Source organism: Canis aureus, chromosome 9 (assembly GCF_053574225.1).
Source record: "Canis aureus isolate CA01 chromosome 9, VMU_Caureus_v.1.0, whole genome shotgun sequence".
In the NCBI taxonomy this organism is placed as follows: domain Eukaryota; kingdom Metazoa; phylum Chordata; class Mammalia; order Carnivora; family Canidae; genus Canis; species Canis aureus.
The window spans coordinates 13,182,381-13,200,989 of NC_135619.1; the positions used below are offsets into that span (position 1 = coordinate 13,182,381).

The 18,609-nt window shown below is 37.6% G+C and overlaps 2 protein-coding genes across 8 annotated transcripts in view; one reads left to right on the top strand and one right to left on the bottom strand.

Annotated features, from left to right (window-relative positions):
- Positions 1 to 869: 869 nt before the first annotated feature.
- The window catches only part of G2E3 (G2/M-phase specific E3 ubiquitin protein ligase), a 54,618-nt gene continuing 36,878 nt past the window's right edge, over positions 870 to 18,609 (top strand). Inside the window, exons 1-4 of one of the 6 annotated variants that reach the window (XM_077908886.1) lie at positions 889 to 1,021; positions 10,013 to 10,137; positions 14,593 to 14,684; positions 15,346 to 15,386. In XM_077908886.1, the coding sequence (XP_077765012.1) occupies positions 14,623 to 14,684; positions 15,346 to 15,386 (103 nt within the window). In that variant the 5' untranslated portion in view covers positions 889 to 1,021; positions 10,013 to 10,137; positions 14,593 to 14,622. Of the gene's footprint in view, positions 1,022 to 1,309; positions 1,442 to 10,012; positions 10,138 to 12,300; positions 12,407 to 14,592; positions 14,685 to 15,345; positions 15,387 to 18,609 lie in introns of those variants that run through there. The other 5 variants (XM_077908891.1, XM_077908888.1, XM_077908890.1 and 2 more) reach the window with 5 other exon arrangements.
- On the bottom strand, positions 6,796 to 12,222 carry LOC144320403 (large ribosomal subunit protein eL31-like). Of its 2 annotated transcripts, none has more exons than XM_077908900.1 (2): positions 10,842 to 12,222; positions 6,796 to 7,252 (listed from the first exon to the last, which is right to left on the bottom strand). In XM_077908900.1, exons 1-2 carry the CDS (start codon positions 10,930 to 10,932, stop codon positions 6,864 to 6,866), a joined length of 480 nt encoding a protein of 159 aa, XP_077765026.1. In that variant the 5' UTR covers positions 10,933 to 12,222; the 3' UTR covers positions 6,796 to 6,863. The 2 variants fall into 2 exon arrangements, with proteins under 2 accessions (XP_077765026.1, XP_077765027.1); XM_077908901.1 differs by having other exon boundaries at positions 6,798 to 7,252; positions 11,919 to 12,221.

Genomic DNA, 18,609 nt, shown 5'->3' on the forward strand with positions numbered 1-18,609 from the left:
TTGACAGAGGCTGAAGGCGTTCTGGCTTGGTTTGAAATGATGTTTTTAAGTTAAGTCAATACTATTAGATGCGAGGATGATCCGGTGGCCACCTCAGAATCAGAGCAGTTTAGCTTCCTGGGGGGGGGGGGGGGGGGGGAGGTGCTAAAACACATCCGACCTCTCCTTTCCTTTCTTAGAGCTCCCAGATGTGTCCCTTCGGAAGCGGTCGTTGGGAAAGGAAAATGACACTGTTGTGCTCAGAATCTCCCAGGACAACTACGTAATAATCACGTAAAACAGTCTCGATTATTATCAGAGGGGCCCAAAGATTCGTCGCTTTCCGACACCTGCCCTCCTTGCCCTCGTGTATTTTATCTGGGACCAGGCACGAGTTCGCCACCCCGCATCTTCGACTGTGGTTCGAACCAGTGTGCCTGGCGCCCTTGGCTTTTTGTCTCCCCGAAACGGGGGGTGGGGGGGGCGACAGAGGTCAGACGTCCCGACGGCGCCGGGATCGAGGAGCGTCCAGGGAAAGCAGGTTTGCGCAGAGTTTGCTGCTTCCTCCGCCGCAGCCGTGGTTCACGCGAGAGCGGCGCGGGGGGTAAGAGCGTCAGGGGTCCCTGAAGGAGTGACGGGCGTCGGCGCGCCTCTGTCCGTTCCAGAAACCAGGGGATCCTCTCCAGTCACCGGGCAGGAGCACCGACTCTGGGACCTGTCCAGGAAGCACACAGACAAGGGACACTGCAGCGGAGGCGGCGCGGCACAGGCGACCCCCGCCCCCGGGGGCAGAGCGGGGGTCGAGGGGGTCGCGGGGCCCCTCCCCCTCCCGCTCCCGCGCCCGCGCCGCCCGCGCCGCCGGCGCCGCCGGCTCCCACCGCGGGGGGGCGGAGCTTAGCGCACCTTCCGGATTGCAGGCGGAAGTGGACGAATTTGAATCTTGTGGGCCGTTGCATGGGGCTGCTCGCCGTCGGCTTTGCGGCTCGGCGAAAGGAGGGCAAGGTGACACGGCCTTTCGGGAACCTCCGCCCGGCGCTCCTGGGTGAGTGGATGAGGAACGGGAAGAAACTAGAGTTTCCCAGGGAGAGAGTTCGAACGTGGGACGGGGCAGGGCTCGGGAGGCGGGAGCGTGTAGCGGAGGCCTCGGAGCGCCCTCGCGGACGTCGGGTGGCGGAGCCGGGCTCGCAGACGTGGAGGAGTCGCCCGGGGCGCTGGGAAGCGTCTCCCGGGCGGGCGCCCACGACCAGCGCGGAGCACCGAGGGCTCCTCGGCGCCCCCGGCCCCGAGGTTAAGCCTCGTTTAATCCGCCCTTCCGGTCGGTTTCGTATTCCCGCCAATGCGACTCGGAACGCTGAAGCTGTAAGAGTACTTGGGTCTAACTGCGAAAGCGTTCCCGCAGGCAGGAGAACCTTCCTTTATGAAAGATGGAAGGCTGGGGGCAGGTTAAGAGCGAGGCGACGCGGTACGTGGCTCCAGAGTTCCTCTTAGGGAAGTGACAGTCTTCGAAATGCCCGGTGGGGATTTAAACTGAAATCTGAGTATCCTTTGTGTTGAAAACCCGGATATTTTTCTTTCACGATTTTTCTTGTGCCGCGAAAATCCGAGACTCCTGTAGGAACCGCGGTGCTCCCCGGAGGTCTTGGTTTTCCCTAACAATAGGGGTAAGGTTTGGGGAGTCGCACGAGTCGGCCTTTTCACCTCCTCCTCTCGCTGGCCAGCTGGGTCATTGTGCGGTCTTTGTGGAAGCGCTCCACCAACGCTTCCGGGACTCGGGCGGGTTTTGTTTTGTTGTTTGTTGTATTTATTTTTAGTGATGAACTGCCTCAAATATCAAATTGTCTGACCCCATAGCAAAGTCTGCCTTCTGGAACAGCTTAAATGCGTACGCTACAGCTAAAATATAAATGAGTTTAATTATATAGAGATTTTCTATTTTGCCTTATGGAAGACTGTCAGATTAATAGTGTGCTGTTTTATAGGAACTGATACTTTATGTTCCTTTTAAGATTTTAACACCAGGGTATCATACCATGGAAATTGCACAAATATCTTTTAAAAACTAGGCATTCCTTCTTCCTTTACTGTCTGCTCCTACTCTCACGTCCCTGCTAGTGAACTTTTGTTTCATTATTAGCCAGGAAAAATAGGTTGAAGTATTCAGTATTTCTGATTGTTGAGATTTAAATATTTGTGTGAGATTGCAGCAAAAGCATTAGCTGTACTTTCCTAAGAATTGCAGACAGCTGTTCTCATTTTATGGAAACTACCAGCAAATAGTAATTTAAAAAAAAAAAATAGTCTCTACATTTTAATCTGTTTCTTGCCCGTACTTGGACTTTCTTCATTGAATTTCTGCTCTCTCTACGTAAATCATTAGCGAATTTCAAATTTTAATGTGTATACATTATCTCGAAGGGTTTAAGTGCTGATTCCTACACTTCAAATCGCATAGATTCTGGGCCCCTTAAGTCTGCAGGAGGAGGAATCTGTAAACTTAATTGGAAGGTTAGAACATTTGACAAGAGTTTTTTTGTTTTGTTTTGTTTTGGTTCTGTTTTTTAAAAGATTTATTTGTTTATTTGAAAGAAAGAAAGTCCCAAGCAGACTTCATGCCCAGTACAGAGCCTGTGGAGGGGCTGGATCTCCCTACCCAGGAGATCACCACCACCGGAGACCAAGAGTTGGCAGCTCAACCAAGTGCTCCACCTTGGCGCCCCTTGACAAGAGTTTTTAAGAGCACTGGCTTGATCTTTCCTATAGAGACATAATGATACACTGTTAAGGGCATGGAACTGGAGTCAGATTGCCTCAGTTCGAATTCCATCTCCACCAGTTGGTAGCTGTATGACCCAAGGAAGCTGTTTTACCTTCCTGTGTTTCAAATTCCTGACCTGTATAATGGAGTGATAAACAATACCTGCCTTGTAGGATTATTGTGCGAGTCAAATGATGCCACACATATAAAAATCTTAGAATACTGTGTGACACATAGTAAATGATTCATATATCTCCAATTATATTGAGTTATTAAGCATTGGACAAACCACATTACATACATTATCTCAATCTTCACATATAGCACTGCAATATAAAATAGATAAAACAGAGGTCAAGAAGGTTGTCACACAACTACCAAAATGTTTGAACCAGGTTCAGCAACTAGATGTGTTTAGAAAGTTTATGCCTCTTTTTAAATTATTATTATATTAAATAATACTTCCTGCTTTTCTCTGCAGTCTATCCTTTCAAATGTTGCCTCTTAAAAATCTCTGATGGCTCCTCCAATATAATTCGGATTTCTCAACTTTTTTCCTTTCCTTCCTTCCTTCCTTTCTCTTCTCTTCTCTTCTCTTCTCTTCTCTTCTCTTCTCTCTCTTCTCTTCTCTTCTCTTCTCTTCTCTTCTCTTCTCTTCTCTTCTCTTTTCTTTTCTTTTCTTTTCTTTTCTTTTCTTTTCTTTTCTTTTCTTTTCTTTCTTAACAAAGCCCTTGTCAATTTGGTTCCAACCTCTGTTTGCAGGCATCAACTTCATAATATTCCACTACTCTTTTCCAACCTGTGATGTTCTATCCATATTGCTACCATTATCCAAATCTGTTCTCTCTCACTTTTATATACACTTAGCCACCAACATTTTATGTCCCTTTAAGATTTTACCCAGTGGGTTTCCAATACTTTCCTAGACTTCCCCAGGTGGAGTTCTTCCTGTCCTGCATGGGGCTCCCTGCAGGGAGCCTGCTTCTCACTCTGCCTGTGTCTCTGCCTCTCTCTCTCTCTCTCTCTGTCTCTCAAGAATAAACAAATAAAATCTTAAAAAAATTTTTTATCTTGTGGAATTTTTTTATTATAAGAATAATAAATGTTTAGTATAATTAGATAATTAACTTTGTAATAGGGAAGTACATATAAGAATATTCATTTCTATGTTAATTCAATTCTAAATTAAAATATTGGAGAGTTAAAAAATAGCAAAATTTGCCTTTCCTTTTGAGTTTGAATGGCTGTTACTTGATGTTTTTGACCATAACCTTTTCCTTAAAAAGCTGCCCCAAAATAGACATCATTTTAAATGCCATTGGGCAGGGTTTGGTAAAAGGAGCTTATGATCCTAATATGCTCCCTCCCATTCCATACACCTTCTCCAGCCAAAGTAGTACCAGGTATTTGAATCTGAGCTGAATATCTAGACCATTCGCATTATTTCTTCTTGAATTTTGGAATTGGGATACCAAAAACTATTAGAGCTAAGCCAGAAAGGTCTTTATATCCCTGAGATCACAGTGAAATCATGAAGAAACAAAAAAAATGTGGCATACGGAGCCAATGACAGTGGGGTATGGCAACCTGTTTTCCAGAGATTAATTATAAAAGTCAGCAAAACTTATAACATTATTGCTTCCCTTTTTGGTTTTTTGTTAAGACTGTATTTTTTTTAGTGCAGTTTTAGGTTCACAGCAAAATTGGCGGGAAAAATAATAGTGATTTCCTCCACATATGCATAGCGTCTCCTATTATCTCTATACCCCACTAGAGTGATGCATTTGTTGAAATTGTTGAACCTACATTGACACATTATAAGCACTCGAAGTTCACAGTTGAAGTTAGAGTTCACCTTTGATTTTGTACATTGTTTAGGTTTAGACAAATGGATGACAGGTGTCCATCTATGGTATCATACAGAGTATTTTCACTGTTTTTTTTAATTTTTTTTTTATTTATTATTTATGATAGTCACACACACAGAGAGAGAGGCAGAGACACAGGCAGAGGGAGAAGCAGGCTCCATGCACCGGGAGCCTGACATGGGACTCGATCCCGGGTCTCCAGGATCGCGCCCTGGGCCAAAGGCAGGCGCCAAACCGCTGCGCCACCCAGGGATCCCAGCATCCCTCAAATTTTGATAAGTTGTGTTTTCCTTTTTATTTAGTTCAAAATATGTTTTATTTTTTCTTGAGATTTCTCCTTTGACTCTTGTGTTACTTAAAAATGCGTTAAGTCTCCACATATCTTTCACATTTTCCAGCTATCTTTCTTTTATTGATTTCTAGTTTAATTCCATTGTGGTCCGAGAGCAGACATTGTGTGATTTCGATTTTAAATTTGTTAAGGACTGTTTTATGGCCTAGTATATGGTCTGTCCTGGCAAATGCTCTGTGTAAGCATGATAAGAATCTGCATTCTGTTGTTATTGGATAAAGTAGTCCATTATATATAGTAGTTTGATGATGATGTTGAGTTTAGCTGTCAACTCAGTTCCTTGCTAATTTTCTGCCTACTAGGTCCATTTCTGATAGTTGTTAAGGTCTTGTTTATCTTTGCAATTCTATTAGTTTTTGCCTCCCATAGTTTGCTTTACATAGTTTAACACAGTTACACCTAGTTGTTAGGCATATACATAATAAGTACTGTTAAATCTTCTTGGGGAGTTGACTCTGTTATCATTATTTAATGCCCTATTTATCCTTTATAATTTCCTTGTTTTAAAGTCTGCTGTCTCAAATTAATATATCTACTTCTGCTTTCTTCTGATTAGTGGTAGCATGTTAAATTTTTCTCCATTTATGTTTAACTTCTATTTAAAGTGGATTTTTTTTGTAGAAAACATATAGTTGGGTCTTATTTTTAATCTACTCTGCCAAATATGTCTTTTAATTGGTACATTTAGACCATTGACATTCAGCATGACTGTTGATATAGTTGGATTCATGTCTGCCATATTTGTTATGTTTCTATTTGTTACCCTTGTTTTTTGCTTCTTTTTGTCTCTATTCTTTTTCTGCCTTTTATAGTTTTAATGGAGCATTTTACATGATTTTATTTTTTTCCTTAGCATATCAGCAATATTTCCTTCCTAACTTTTTTTAGTGGTTACGTTAGATTTTGCAATATGCATTTACAACCTAATATAGTAATTGAGTATGTTGTTGCTATTATTATTTTGAACAACTGTTAGATCAATTAAGAATAAGAAAAATAAAAGTTTTTAAATTATATTCACATTCAGTAGTCTTCTTTATGTAGATCTGAATTGCTGAATATTATCTTCTCTTTCAAGAACTTCTTTTAACATTTCTTGGAAGACAGGTCTACTGGCAACAAATTCAGTGTTTGAGAAGATCTTTGCTTTTTCACTTTTTTTTTTTTTAAGAGAGAGAGAGAGTGTGTGCGTGTGGGGGTGAAGGTAGAGGGAGTGGGGGAGAGAGAGAATCCCAACCAGGCTCCATGCCCTCACAGAGCCTGATGCACAACCCTGAAATTGTGACCTGAACTAAAATCGAGTCAGATGCTTAACAGATTGAACACCTAAATGCCCCTTCTTTTTCATTTTTGAAGGATAATTTTGTAGGATACAGAATTTTAGATTGGAACTTTTTTCCCTCAACATTTTAAGTATTTCAGTGTACTCTTCTTGCTTGCATGGTTTCTGAGGAAATATCATTGAATTCCTTCCTTTGTTCCTCTATAGGTAAGGTTTTTTCCTCCCTCTTTCAGGTTTTTTTTTTTAGATTTCATTTATTCATGAGAGACACAAAGAGTGAGGTAGAGACATAGGCAAAAGGAGAAACAGTCTGTCTACTGGGAGCCTGATATGGGACTTGATCCCAGGACTCTAGGACCATGACCTGAGCCAAAGGCAGGCAGACACTCAACCCCTGAGCCATCCAAGTACCCCTCAGAGTTTTTTCCTTATCTTTGATTTTCTGTAGTTTAAAATGATATGCTGAGGTATAGTTTTTTTTTTGTCATTTATTCTGCTTGGTGTTCTCTGAACTTGGTGGATCTGTGGTTTGAAGTTTGACAGTGATTTGTCTAAATTGTCTTTAAAATTTTTTTTAATTAAAAAAATTTTTTTTGCAGTTTTATACCTTTATTTGACAATCAGCGATTAGTTCTGATCCACATTAACAGTCTGTAGATTTTTGAAAGTGGTGACAGGTACGTAGGTAACCAGCATGCAGAGCTTGTTTGGTGAATCTTCATCCTCGTTACGTTTTCTGGACAACTGCACATGGATACGGTATGGAACATTCCTTATTCCTTTGGCCCAGACAGCTTTGTTGAGCCTGGTGTCAATGTGCACATCTGGAGTTCCCATCTCCTTCATGGCAAATTTCCGGATCTCTTTGAGTGCCCGAGGGGCACGCTTCTTGAAACCCACTCCATGGATGCGTGTGTGAATGTTGATGGTGTATTCTCTGGTCACTACCTCGTTGATGGCAGAACGGCCCTCCTTCTTCTCGCCACCCTTCTTTGCGGGAGCCATTCTGCCAGGCCCTAGTTGGAAAGGAAGTAAAAAAATTTTTTAATGAGTTATTTATTTGAGAGAGAGATAGAGATTGTGACAGAGATAATGAGCAGGGAGCTCCCCACTCAGCAGGGAGCCTGATACTGGGCTTATTCACAGGACCTTAGGATCATGACCTGAGCTGAAGGCAGATACTTAACCAGCTGAACCACCCAGGTGTCCCTAACTTTTATTTTTTAATTAGGTAAGCTTTATGCCCAGCATGGAGCTTGAATTCATGACCTCAAGATCAAGAGTCACATGCTCTACCATCTGAGCCAGCCAGGCACCCGCCATTAAATTGTTTCAAGAATTTCTTCTGTTCTTTTCTTTCTTCTGGTATTCCCAAAATGTTTATGTTACACCTTCTGTAGTTGTCCTGAGGTCCTTGAATATTTTGTTCTGTTTGGGTTTTTTTTTTTCCTTTTCAGTATTTATTTATTCTCTTTGTTCATTTTTCAAAGTATCTGTTGAGATGTCTTCAAGCTCAGAGATTCTTTCCTCAGCCATGTCCAGTCTACCTGGAATCTCCTCAAAGGTATTCTTCATTTCTGTTACAATGTGTTTGATCTCTAGCATTTCTCTTGATGCCTGCTTGGAATTTCCATCTTCTTACATTGCCATCTGTTCCTGTACTGTGTACTTGATCTGTTAGAGCCCTTAGCATATTAATCATAGTTGTTTGCAATTCCCAGTGTGATAATTCCAACATTCTTGCCATGTCTGGTTTGGATGCTTGCTCTGTCTTCAAATTGTGCCTTTTGCCACAATGATTTGTAATTTTTTCTGGACAGCCATACTGGGTAAAGAAATTGTTGTAAAAAGGCCTTCGGTAATCTGGTGGTGAGGTGTGGTGGAAGGGTGAAGGGGAAGAGTTCAGCAGTCCTCTGATTAGATCTTCGCCTTTTCATGAGCTATGTCTGTGGTTGGTGAACTTACAAGTATTTCTCAGCTTCCCTCGCATACTCCCTTACATGGGATAGGATGGCTAGAGTACCTTGGAGTCAGTTATTTCCCTGACTCCAGGTCAGGTGATGCTCTGGCTAACTAGTTTCTCCTTTGGGCAGGCCTTATTACAAACAGAGTGTTTTGACATGTTTCAAAATGGTACCTTTCTCCCCTCCTCCTGCCAGAATGACAAGATTTTTCTCTGATGTTTACTGTGGGATCCTCTAGTCAAGATCTTGGTCAAGTTCCTGGTGATAAATCTCAACAATATGGTAGAAAGTCCCCCTGAAGTTTTTAACTCTCAAAATTGTTCACACTGAGCCTCTAGCCGTTAGTCGATTACAGTTCAGGTTTTCCTATTCCAGAACTGGATCCAGCAGTGGTTCCAGCTGATTAAGTCTCTGCTGAAGTAAGCTGTGACTCCTGTGCTCACTTATCTCTCCATTCTTGGGGGCAGTGGTTCGTCTGGTGTCCCTCCCTCCTACTGATCCAAAAAAGGTTGATTTTTCAGTCTTTTCAACCTGTATTGTTAGGATGGAGTGGGGACTTAGAAGCTTCTTGCATGCTTTTTTAAGCAATTCTTTTCTTTTTAATTTAAACAAATCACCTATTTTTAATGAAAGTATTAACTTTATGTATCTTTCTAGTGGTAGAGTTGTATAGAACAAAATTCACCCATTTATGGGTACAGTTTAGTTTTAATAAATGTATTCCATTATATGGATATATCACAATTTATTTTATCCATTGTCTGTTGATAGGCAATTGAGTTACAGTTTTTGGCTATAAAAGTAGGACTTTTTTTAGCCACTATGGACTTCTGTGTACAATGCACATGTCTCTGTTACTATTGGCTGCATCATATGATTGGTATACATTTAACTTTAGTGAAGTAAAACTCATAAAATTAATCATTTTAACTACTTAATGATATTTAATACATTTACAGTGTTGTACAATCACCATCACTTCGATCTAGTTTCAAAATATTGTATGACCCCTAAAGGAAAACTCATAACCATTAGGCAATCATTCCATATTTTCTATTCCCCCCAGATCCTGGAAACCACAAATTTCTGTCTCTCTGGATTTACCTATTCTGATTATTTCATATAGATGGGATTATATATGTGACCCTTGAGTCTGCCCTCTTTCACGTAGCTTGTTTCTAAGATTCATCCAGGTTGTAGCATTTATCAGTGCTTCATCCTTTTTTATAGCTATGGATATATACCACATTTTGTATACCATCAGTTATATGGACAAATGAGTCCTTTCTATTTTTTAGCTATTATGAATAGTACTGTTATTAACATTTGTGTACAAGTTTTTGTTTGAAAATCTTTCAATTCTTTTTGGATAAATACCTAGTATAATTGCTGGGTGATATAGTAGTTCTACATGTGGATGTGTTGAGCAGCTGCCAGACTATTTTCCATAGTAGATGCTCCACTTTACATTCCCATAAGCAATGTATGAGGTTTCCAATTTCTCTATATTCTTGTTTTTTAAATTAAATCACTTGAGTGGGCATCAACTGGTATCTCATTGTTTAAATTTGCATATTACTAATAATTAATGATGTTGAGCATCTCTTCAGGTGCGTATTGTTTATATAAATATTTTCTTTGGAGAAATGTCTATTCAGACCATTTGCCTGTTTTTAAATTTGGTTGTTTTGTTGATGAGTTCTAAAAGTTTCTTACATATTTCTGGATTTTTGCTCTTTATTAGGTATATGATTTCCAAAGATTTTCTCCCATTTTGTGAATTGTCTTCTCTCTCTCTCTCTTTTATTAAAGATTTTATTTATTTATTCATGAGAGATATAGGCTCCCTGTCAGGAGCCTGATGCCAGGACTCAATCTCAGGACCCCAGGATCGTGACCTGAGCCAAAGGCAGATGCTTAACCACTGAGCCACCCAGGTGCCCTTTTTACTCTCTTTATTGTGTAGTGCCAGTTATTTTTTTCTTTTTGTGTGTGTGTGTGTATGTTTTGGTTTTGTTGTTATTTTGTTTGCTTATGGTTTTGGTGTCATACATAAGAAACCATTGCTAAATCCAAGCTCATGAAGATTTACATAACCCTATGTTTTCCTCCAAGATTTTTACTATGTATTAAGTCTTCAATCTGTTTTTTTTTTTTTAATTTTTATTTATTTATGATAGTCACACAGAGAGAGAGAGAGAGAGAGAGAGAGAGAGAGGCAGAGACACAGGCAGAGGGAGAAGCAGGCTCCATGCACTAGGAGCCTGACGTGGGATTCGATCCCGGGTCTCCAGGATTGCGCCCTGGGCCAAAGGCAGGCGCTAAACCGCTGCGCCACCCAGGGATCCCCTTCAATCTGTTTTTAGTTAATTTTTGTATATAGCGAAGATAGGGATCCAACTTCATTGCTTTGCATGTGGCTACCCAGTTGTCCCAGTACCATTTGTTGAACAAACTATTCTTTCCCTATTGAATAGTCATGGCACCCTTGTCAAAAAATAATTGGTCACAGATGTATGGCTTTATTTCTGTACTTTTATTTTCACTTGATCTATATGTTTATACTCATGCCAGTACTAACCTTTTTCAATTACTATAATTTTGTGGTAAGTGTCCAAATTAGGAAGTATGAATTACTCACTTTTTATTTTTTGAATCCAGAGTTCCTTGCAATTCGTATGTGGAGAGACACTCCACATTTTGTGTTTTTTTTCCAGCTTTCCTTCTTTCATTTGCTTTTCAGCCTTGTTCTATTTCTTTTCTAAAATATATGTTCAACTCCCAAACTCATTTTATGAGGCCAGCATTACCCTGATACCAAAGCCAGATAAGGGCACTACAAGAAAAGAAAACTACAGGCCAATATCCCTGATGAATGTAGAGAAAAAATTCTCAACAAGGTACTATCAAACCAAATTTAACAGCACATTAAATGATCATAATACCACATGTTCCAGTAGTTCCACATCTGGGTATTTGCCCAAAGAAAATGAAAACAACTTATTCCAAAAGATACCTGTGTCCCTATGTTTATTGAATTATTTGAAAGATGTGAAAGCAACCTAAGTGTCCCTCTATAAATAAATAGGAAAAGAAGATATGATGTGTGTATATATACACATTGGAATATTACTCTGAATTTTAAAAGAATGAAATCTTGCCATTTGTGACATGTCAACTCTACTTCAATTAAGAAGAAAGGATCATATACCACCATCAAGTGGAATTCATTCCCAGATGCAAGGATGGTGCAGTCTATGCAAATCAATAAATATGACACATCATTTTAATAGAATGAGAAATAAGCATCAAATGGTCCTATCAATAGATCCAGATAAGGCATTTAAGAGAATTCAACATCCTTTCATGATAAAAATTCTCAAGAAATTGATACAAGAGGAATATATCTCGACATATTAAAGGCCAAACATGACAAGCCCACAGCTAACATACTGAATGGTAAAAGGTTGAAAGCTTTTCCTGTAATATCAGGAATAAAACAGAAGATGCCCATTATCACCATTCCTATGTAACATGGGTAGAATTCTTAGCCTGAGCAGTCAGGCAAGAAAAAGAAATAAAAGGCATCCAGATCAGAAGGGAAGAAGTAAAATTGTCTATTTGTAGATGACACAATCTTATATACTGAAAATCCTAAAAATCTCACCAAAAAGCTTTTATAAAAGCAATCTGGATATAACAAGGGAATTTGGCTTACTTTATTGTATTAATTATCTGTTGCTGTGTATAACAAATCATCCAAAACTTGGTGACTTAGAAAAACAAACATTATCTGACAGTTTCTGTGGGTCAGAAATTTAGCAGCAACTTAACTGTGTGGTTTTGGTTTAGGCTTTCCCATGAAGTTTCTCTCAGATTGCTAGTCTTTAGTCATATGAAGGTATTTTAATTGGGATTGGAGGATTTGCTTCTAAAATGGCTCACTCAAATGGCTATGGATAAGTGCCTCATTTCCTTGGTAAGTGGGCCTTTCCAAGGAGCATCTTCAAAATCTCTATGACTTTGCAGCTAGCTTTAACCATGATAGAGAATACGGAGGAAGTCACAGTGCCTTTTATGACCTAGTCATGCATTGTCATTTCTGCCAGACTTTTTGGTAGAAACAAATTACTAAGCGTGGCCACAATCAAGGAGAGGGAAATCAGGCTTCCCCTTTTGAAAGTATCACTGACTGATCAAGTGGAGGTAAGCAGTGGAAGAGACTCAGAATACCTCTTGACAGTGGCTTCTTGGAACTCTTTAGTAAATTGTTCATGGTGTCTCAAGTTTGGTATTATTTAGAAGACCAAGTCTTAAGACTTGGGCTATTATTGAGACATATATTTACATAACATTGTTTTATTCTTTCCACTTAGAAAGTCTCAAAGTTCATGCACTGGTAGGAAAACATGATAAAATTAATTAAAAATATGTGAATAATCTTTTTTTTTTTTTTTAGGTTTGTTTTGGATACTGTTTGAAATAAAGCAATTATCAATCAGGCTTAAGAAAAAAGTTTTATTTCAGTTCCTGAGGATTAGGAAGAGGCTAATGTCAGCTGGTCAAAAGTATGAATTACGCACTGTCTTTAGAACATCAATTTGGGAGGAAAAAAAAAAAAGAACATCAATTTGGGGATAGCTTTTAATTTTGATATAATTTTAAGCTTAGAGAAAAAATACAAGAATAGTATACAGAACTCCTGAATAATTTTCAGCAATTGTTTGTTTTCTGTCATTTGCCTAACAATTTTTTTCTCCTAATATCTAAAAGTCAGCCTAAAACCATAGGAACATGTCTTAACATATTAAAGGCATGGTGCCTCCCAGGCACTCCTATTGCTAAGTAGTATTGTATTTTATCAATAAACTGCAGTTTGTTTATCCATTTTCTTAGTGGTGAACTACTGGGTTTTCAGCTTTGGAGTATCATGAAGAAGGTTGCTGTGAACATTCTTGAATAAGGTTTCTGTCTATATATGTTTTTATTTCTTTTGAATAAATAACTAGAGGTGAAATTCTTGAATCAAACGTATGGGTATACGTTTAACCTTAAAGTGTCAGAACTCTATTTTACATTTCCACCAACAATTTAGGTGAGTGTCTCAGTTGATTCATATCCTTTCCAGTGTTTGATGTTGATAGTCTTCTTAATCTTAGCCATTATTTTGGGTATGAAATGGTCTGTCATAGTAGTTTTAATCTTTTTTTTTAAATATTTTATTTTTAGGGGTACCTGGGTAGCTCAGTTGATTAAGCATCTGCCTTTGGCTCAGGTCATGATCCCAGGGACCTGGGATTGGCCCGAGTGGGGCTCCCTGCTGAGGAGGATGTCTGCTTCTCCCTCTCCCTCTGCCCCTCCACCTCCCTCATGTTCTCTCTCTCTGTTCTCTCTCTTTCAAATAAATAAAATCTTTAAAAAGTTTTTATTCTTAAGTAATCTCTAAACCCAGTGTTGGGGCTCAAACTTATAACCCTGAGATCAAGAGTTACATGCTCTACTGACTGAGCCAGCCAACAGCACCATGCTGTTGAGCAACTTTTCATGTGTTTATTAACCATTCACATATCTTCCTTTATGAAGTGTCCATTCATATTTTTTGCCCAATTTTTTTTATTGGATTGTTTGCTTTATATTTATTGAGTTGTTGGAGTTCTTTATATATTCAATGTACAAGTCTTTGCCAGACACATCTTTTATGAATACTTTCTCCCAGTCTGTGGCATGCATATTTACTCTTAATTATATCTTTTGATGAGTGGAAGCTTTTAATTTTTATGTAGTATAATTTACTTATTCTGGTAAAAGTTTTGTAATTGTACCTTTTACAGTTAGGTCTGTAATCCACTTGAAACTAGAATTTTCATGGTGTGAAGTATGGATCAAGGTTCATTTGTTTTCCATATGGATATCCAATTTTTCCAGCAGTGTTTGTTAAAAAGATTTTTCTTTTCCCCATTGATTGCTTTGTTACCTTTGTTGAAAATCAAATGACTGGAAAATATCTTTCTTGGCTTTCTAGTTTTGTTCCATTGGTCTATGTGGAATTGTGTATACTAATATACTTTGGAAAACTACATAAAGTGCTTATTAGATATTGGCATACATAGGATAAACCTTTCCTATACATGTTTTGCTAGCATTGGAGATCTTTCTTATAATCAACTTCTAGCTAATGAATGACATTTGGAGGCTTTTCAGCATGATTCTCTACATACTCCTATGGTACTTTTCCCCATCATGTAAGGTTGATGTTCACTTTTAATTCTTTTATATTTATTTTTAACTATGAGAAAGCTCATTTAGGGCAGGATTCTGAGAGTAGGAATAACAAAAATATTTAGACACCTTTTTTTTTTTAAGGTAAACGTAATTATCTTACAAATATCTAGGCAGAACTTCATCACAGTGTCCACCAAGAGATGCCTTGGGTCCTTGCAGTGAGAAGGAGAAGAAGAGGAGAAGATGTAACCACATACAAAATGTAATTTAGAACCTTGCCCATCATATCAGTATCTCTGGAATAAGTGCCGGTCCTATTCAAATATTTATTAACACTGTGCTGAATGATACAGAATTTTACCCTTGGGGAGTTTGCCGTGTAGCTGAAGAATTTAAAAAATTCAAATAAACATAATACAAAGTAATATGTGATAATGTTTGCATTAAGGTCATTGATAAAATTTAAAATATTTTTATTATAGTTGTTTGTGTTGTGGACCTGAATCATTATTCTGAATTATAATTTTAAGTTTTAGGTTAATGTAATTACAATAGGGTTTTGTTTTGTTTTTTTAAAATATTCAAATGTCCAGCTGGAAATTTGAAAATTTAGACTATTGTATCTTTTTGGTGCATTATAGGATATCCTGTGATGACCTCTTTCCACTAAATGCCAGTAGTCATCTTAATCTTTTTGACAACTAAAAAACATTCCCTTCAATTTTAACAATGTTCCCAGACTTTAACTTGCTTGTTGAAAACTAATGCTTTTAGATGTGTGAAAGATAAGGAAATTAAGTACTACGGAAAGAAATAATTATGCAACTTATTTGTAATTTTGCAGTGACTAAATTTTATTAAAGTGGATAATTTGAAGCTTTAGAAATTAAGATGGCTATATTGTATGTTCTTATTTCTCCTAGTAAAATGAATGAAAATAAACCTGGTGCCTCACAGAATCTTGGTAAGTAAAATATTTAAGACATTTTCAAAGCTAATTTAAAATATTAAGATATTTTACTCTTGCTTTTTTATTACAATAAAACTTTTTGGAATGTTGACTGAAGGGGCACCTAGGTGGGTCAGTGGTTGAGCTTCTGCCTTTGGTTCAGGTCCTGATCCCAAGGTCCTGGGATCGAGTACCACATCAGGCTCCCTGTGGTGAGCCTGCTTCTCCCTCTGCCTATGTCTCTGCCTCTCTCTGTCTCTCTCATGAATAAATAAAATCTTTAAAAAAAAAAAAAAAAAGAATGCTGACTCAAAAAGTAGGAATGAGTTCCTTGATCCATGCTTTGTTCATACATCTGTATACAAAAGTATAATATTATGTGTATTCATTTCAACAAAAATCTGTTGTAAGAGGACAGTTTGCCAAATTTTTTTTGTATCCTCTATATGTATTTTTCAGATATGCTTTGTATCTGAATAAAACAGCATTATTTATTTAATAAACATTTTTTTTCATCTTTTTGTATGACTTTCTTACATAAGGAAAAATGCAGGTGAGACCATTTTAAACACAAAACTTAATATGAAAAGGAAAACTTATCTGAAGGTGCTCATAACAATATCAAATAGATTCAGAGACCTTTGTCTTTGTTGATTTCTTCATTTATAGTTTGTACAGTATATGTTAATTTGCTAACATGGAATGTGAGAAATTTAAATTCTTATTTTATACTCTTCTGCCACTGCTCCCCTCATCTATCCTCTTTTTAAGATTTATTTTTTTATTCCTTCACAAATTAAAATATTACACTTAAAACTATCTTAACCTTCACTGATAGAGAATTATTTGTTAACTCTTTATCATCTCTCCATCATACTGGATGAGGAAATTTGTGCTCTTCTCCCTCTGCTTTGCTTTTCTGCTTTTACCTAGCAGCTTCTATCAACTGTGCTAATTGTTCTGAAACTTAGTAATTCATGGACTACCTTCATATATTTGTGGACTGCAAACACTACCTTTACTGTTATTTACTTAATATTTTACCTAAGATTGGCTCAGTTTTTTACTTATATGAATGTGTTTATATCATTATTTTAATACAACCAGTATGATTTGCCATAGTTAAAAGGTGATCTTAATACAATGAAGTCAGAACAATGTTACTGAATTTTAAATATTAAAATTAAAAAACAACTAAGTGCAAATACAAACAAAAGCAGTCTACTTAAAAAAGCATGCCTGTCTATTTTGTATCCAGTGTCTCCATATACTGGGTGAAGGGAGGAAGGGAACAAATGGAAAAGCTGCTGGTCCACAGCATAATAGCAAATGCAGCTCCATCCAGCGCTCATCATGAGTACTTCTGTTCTTCTGTTCTGTAGTCTCAGCTAATTCATTATATTCCTTTTCCCCTTGATAGTTGCATGTACACTAGACGATCTACAGAACTAGAACTAAAAATATAGGCACTGGAGATGAAGGAATTAAGATGAGAGCTGCTGGTATAAGATGTCCAGTAAACAAATGGCAATTTGCTGGAGTTGATGTGGTCAGAAAGAAAAGGAGTTGAAATCTTTTGAAAGATTGACGAAAGGGCTTTCGTTTGTGGCTTATCTTATTAACCTGTAGTGAGGGAGGGCAAATATAGAGGAGGTATTTTACAACATTAAATATTATTAGCTCATGACGTTTTTTTCCAGTCCTGGAATCATTTTGTGAGTAGCTTGTTAACGAACATACCATTTCATGTATAACATCCATTCTTGATTACATGTATTAGTTAAAGGTAAATAAGACTAACTGCTAAATAGGTAAATGCCCAGGTCTTACTGGTTTAGCACAACAAAAGTTTATTACTTCCTTATGTTACTATTCAGTGTGTGGTTTGGTTAGGGGAGTTGGAATAGATGGGGAGTTTCTGCTCCATGCAGAGATTCAAGCTCCTTTCATCTTGTATTGGTTTGCTGCCTTGAGATTCTCAGTCTTTTCTCTTCAGCTAGTGATTTTCTTATTGTTTTATTTGTATGTTATTAGAAATTTTCTGTACAAGTAAATATCATAAGTTAGAAAAATAATGTTTATTCAGTTATATGTAGCTGTCATACATTTTAATTATATTTGTCACTTTTCCAAGGTTACACGGCAAGAATGTAGTGCTGAGATTTTAACTCAGATCTCCCTGACTCTACAGTTTGCCTTTTTAAAATTATTATTGTGGTAAAATACACATAACATAAAATTCACCATTTTAACTATCTTAAAGTGTACAATTTCGTGGCATTTAGTACATTCACAATGTTGTAAAACCATCACCAGTATCTAGTTCTAAGATATTTTCATCATCCTCAGAGGAAACTACCCATTAGGCAGTCACTTTTCATTTCCCTTCTCCTTGGTCCTTGGAAGCCACCAATCTGCTTTTTTGTCTGTCTTCTGTGAATTTACCTATTCTCGATAATGTGATCTATTTATATGGAGTCATATAGTATGTGAGCTCTTGTACTTGGCTTTTACCTTCTTTTACTTAGCATAATGTTTCTAGGCTCATCCATGTTGTAGTATGTATCAGTACTTCCATTTCTTTTTATAGCTGAATAATATTCCATTGTATGGATATAACATTAATTTATCCATTCATCAATGGACATTTGGTTTGTTTTTCCTTTTCAGCTATTGAGAACAGTGCTATTATTAATATTAGCGTACAAGTACTTGTTTGAACATAATTTTCAGTTCTTTGTCATATGCTACACAGTGGAATTGTTGGGTCATATGGTAACTATGTTACACGTTTTTGAGGAACTGTCAAATTATTTTTCCTAAGTCACTGTACCATTTTACATTTCCACCAGCAGTGTAAAAGGATTCCTATTTTTCCAGATCCTTGCCAACATTTGTTAATTTTTGACATTTTAATTGTAGCCATCCTAATGGATGTGAAGTGGTATCTCATTATGGTTTTGATTTGCATTAACCTGATGATTAATGATGCTAAATATCTTTTAAAATGCTTATTGGCTATTTATGTATCTTCTTTGGAAAAATGTTTATTTGGATCACTGCTCCATATTGTTGAGTTATAAGAATTTCTTATGCATTCTGGACACTTGTTGAGTTATAAGACTGTTGTTTTTGAGTTTTGAGAATTTCTTTTGTTGAGTTATAAGAATTTCTTATGCATTCTGGACACTAGACCTTTAACATGTGTATGGTTTCTAAATACATACTCCCATTCTGT

Excerpts from the sequence above, each read along its gene's own strand:
- LOC144320403 (XM_077908900.1), bottom strand. The coding sequence starts at position 10,932 with ATGAAAGAAGGAAAGCTGGAAAAAAAACACAAAATGTGGAGTGTCTCT. Across the intron at positions 7,253-10,841 it reads CTGGATTCAAAAAATAAAAA|GGCCTGGCAGAATGGCTCCC; the intron begins GTGAGTAATTCA and ends CTTTCCAACTAG.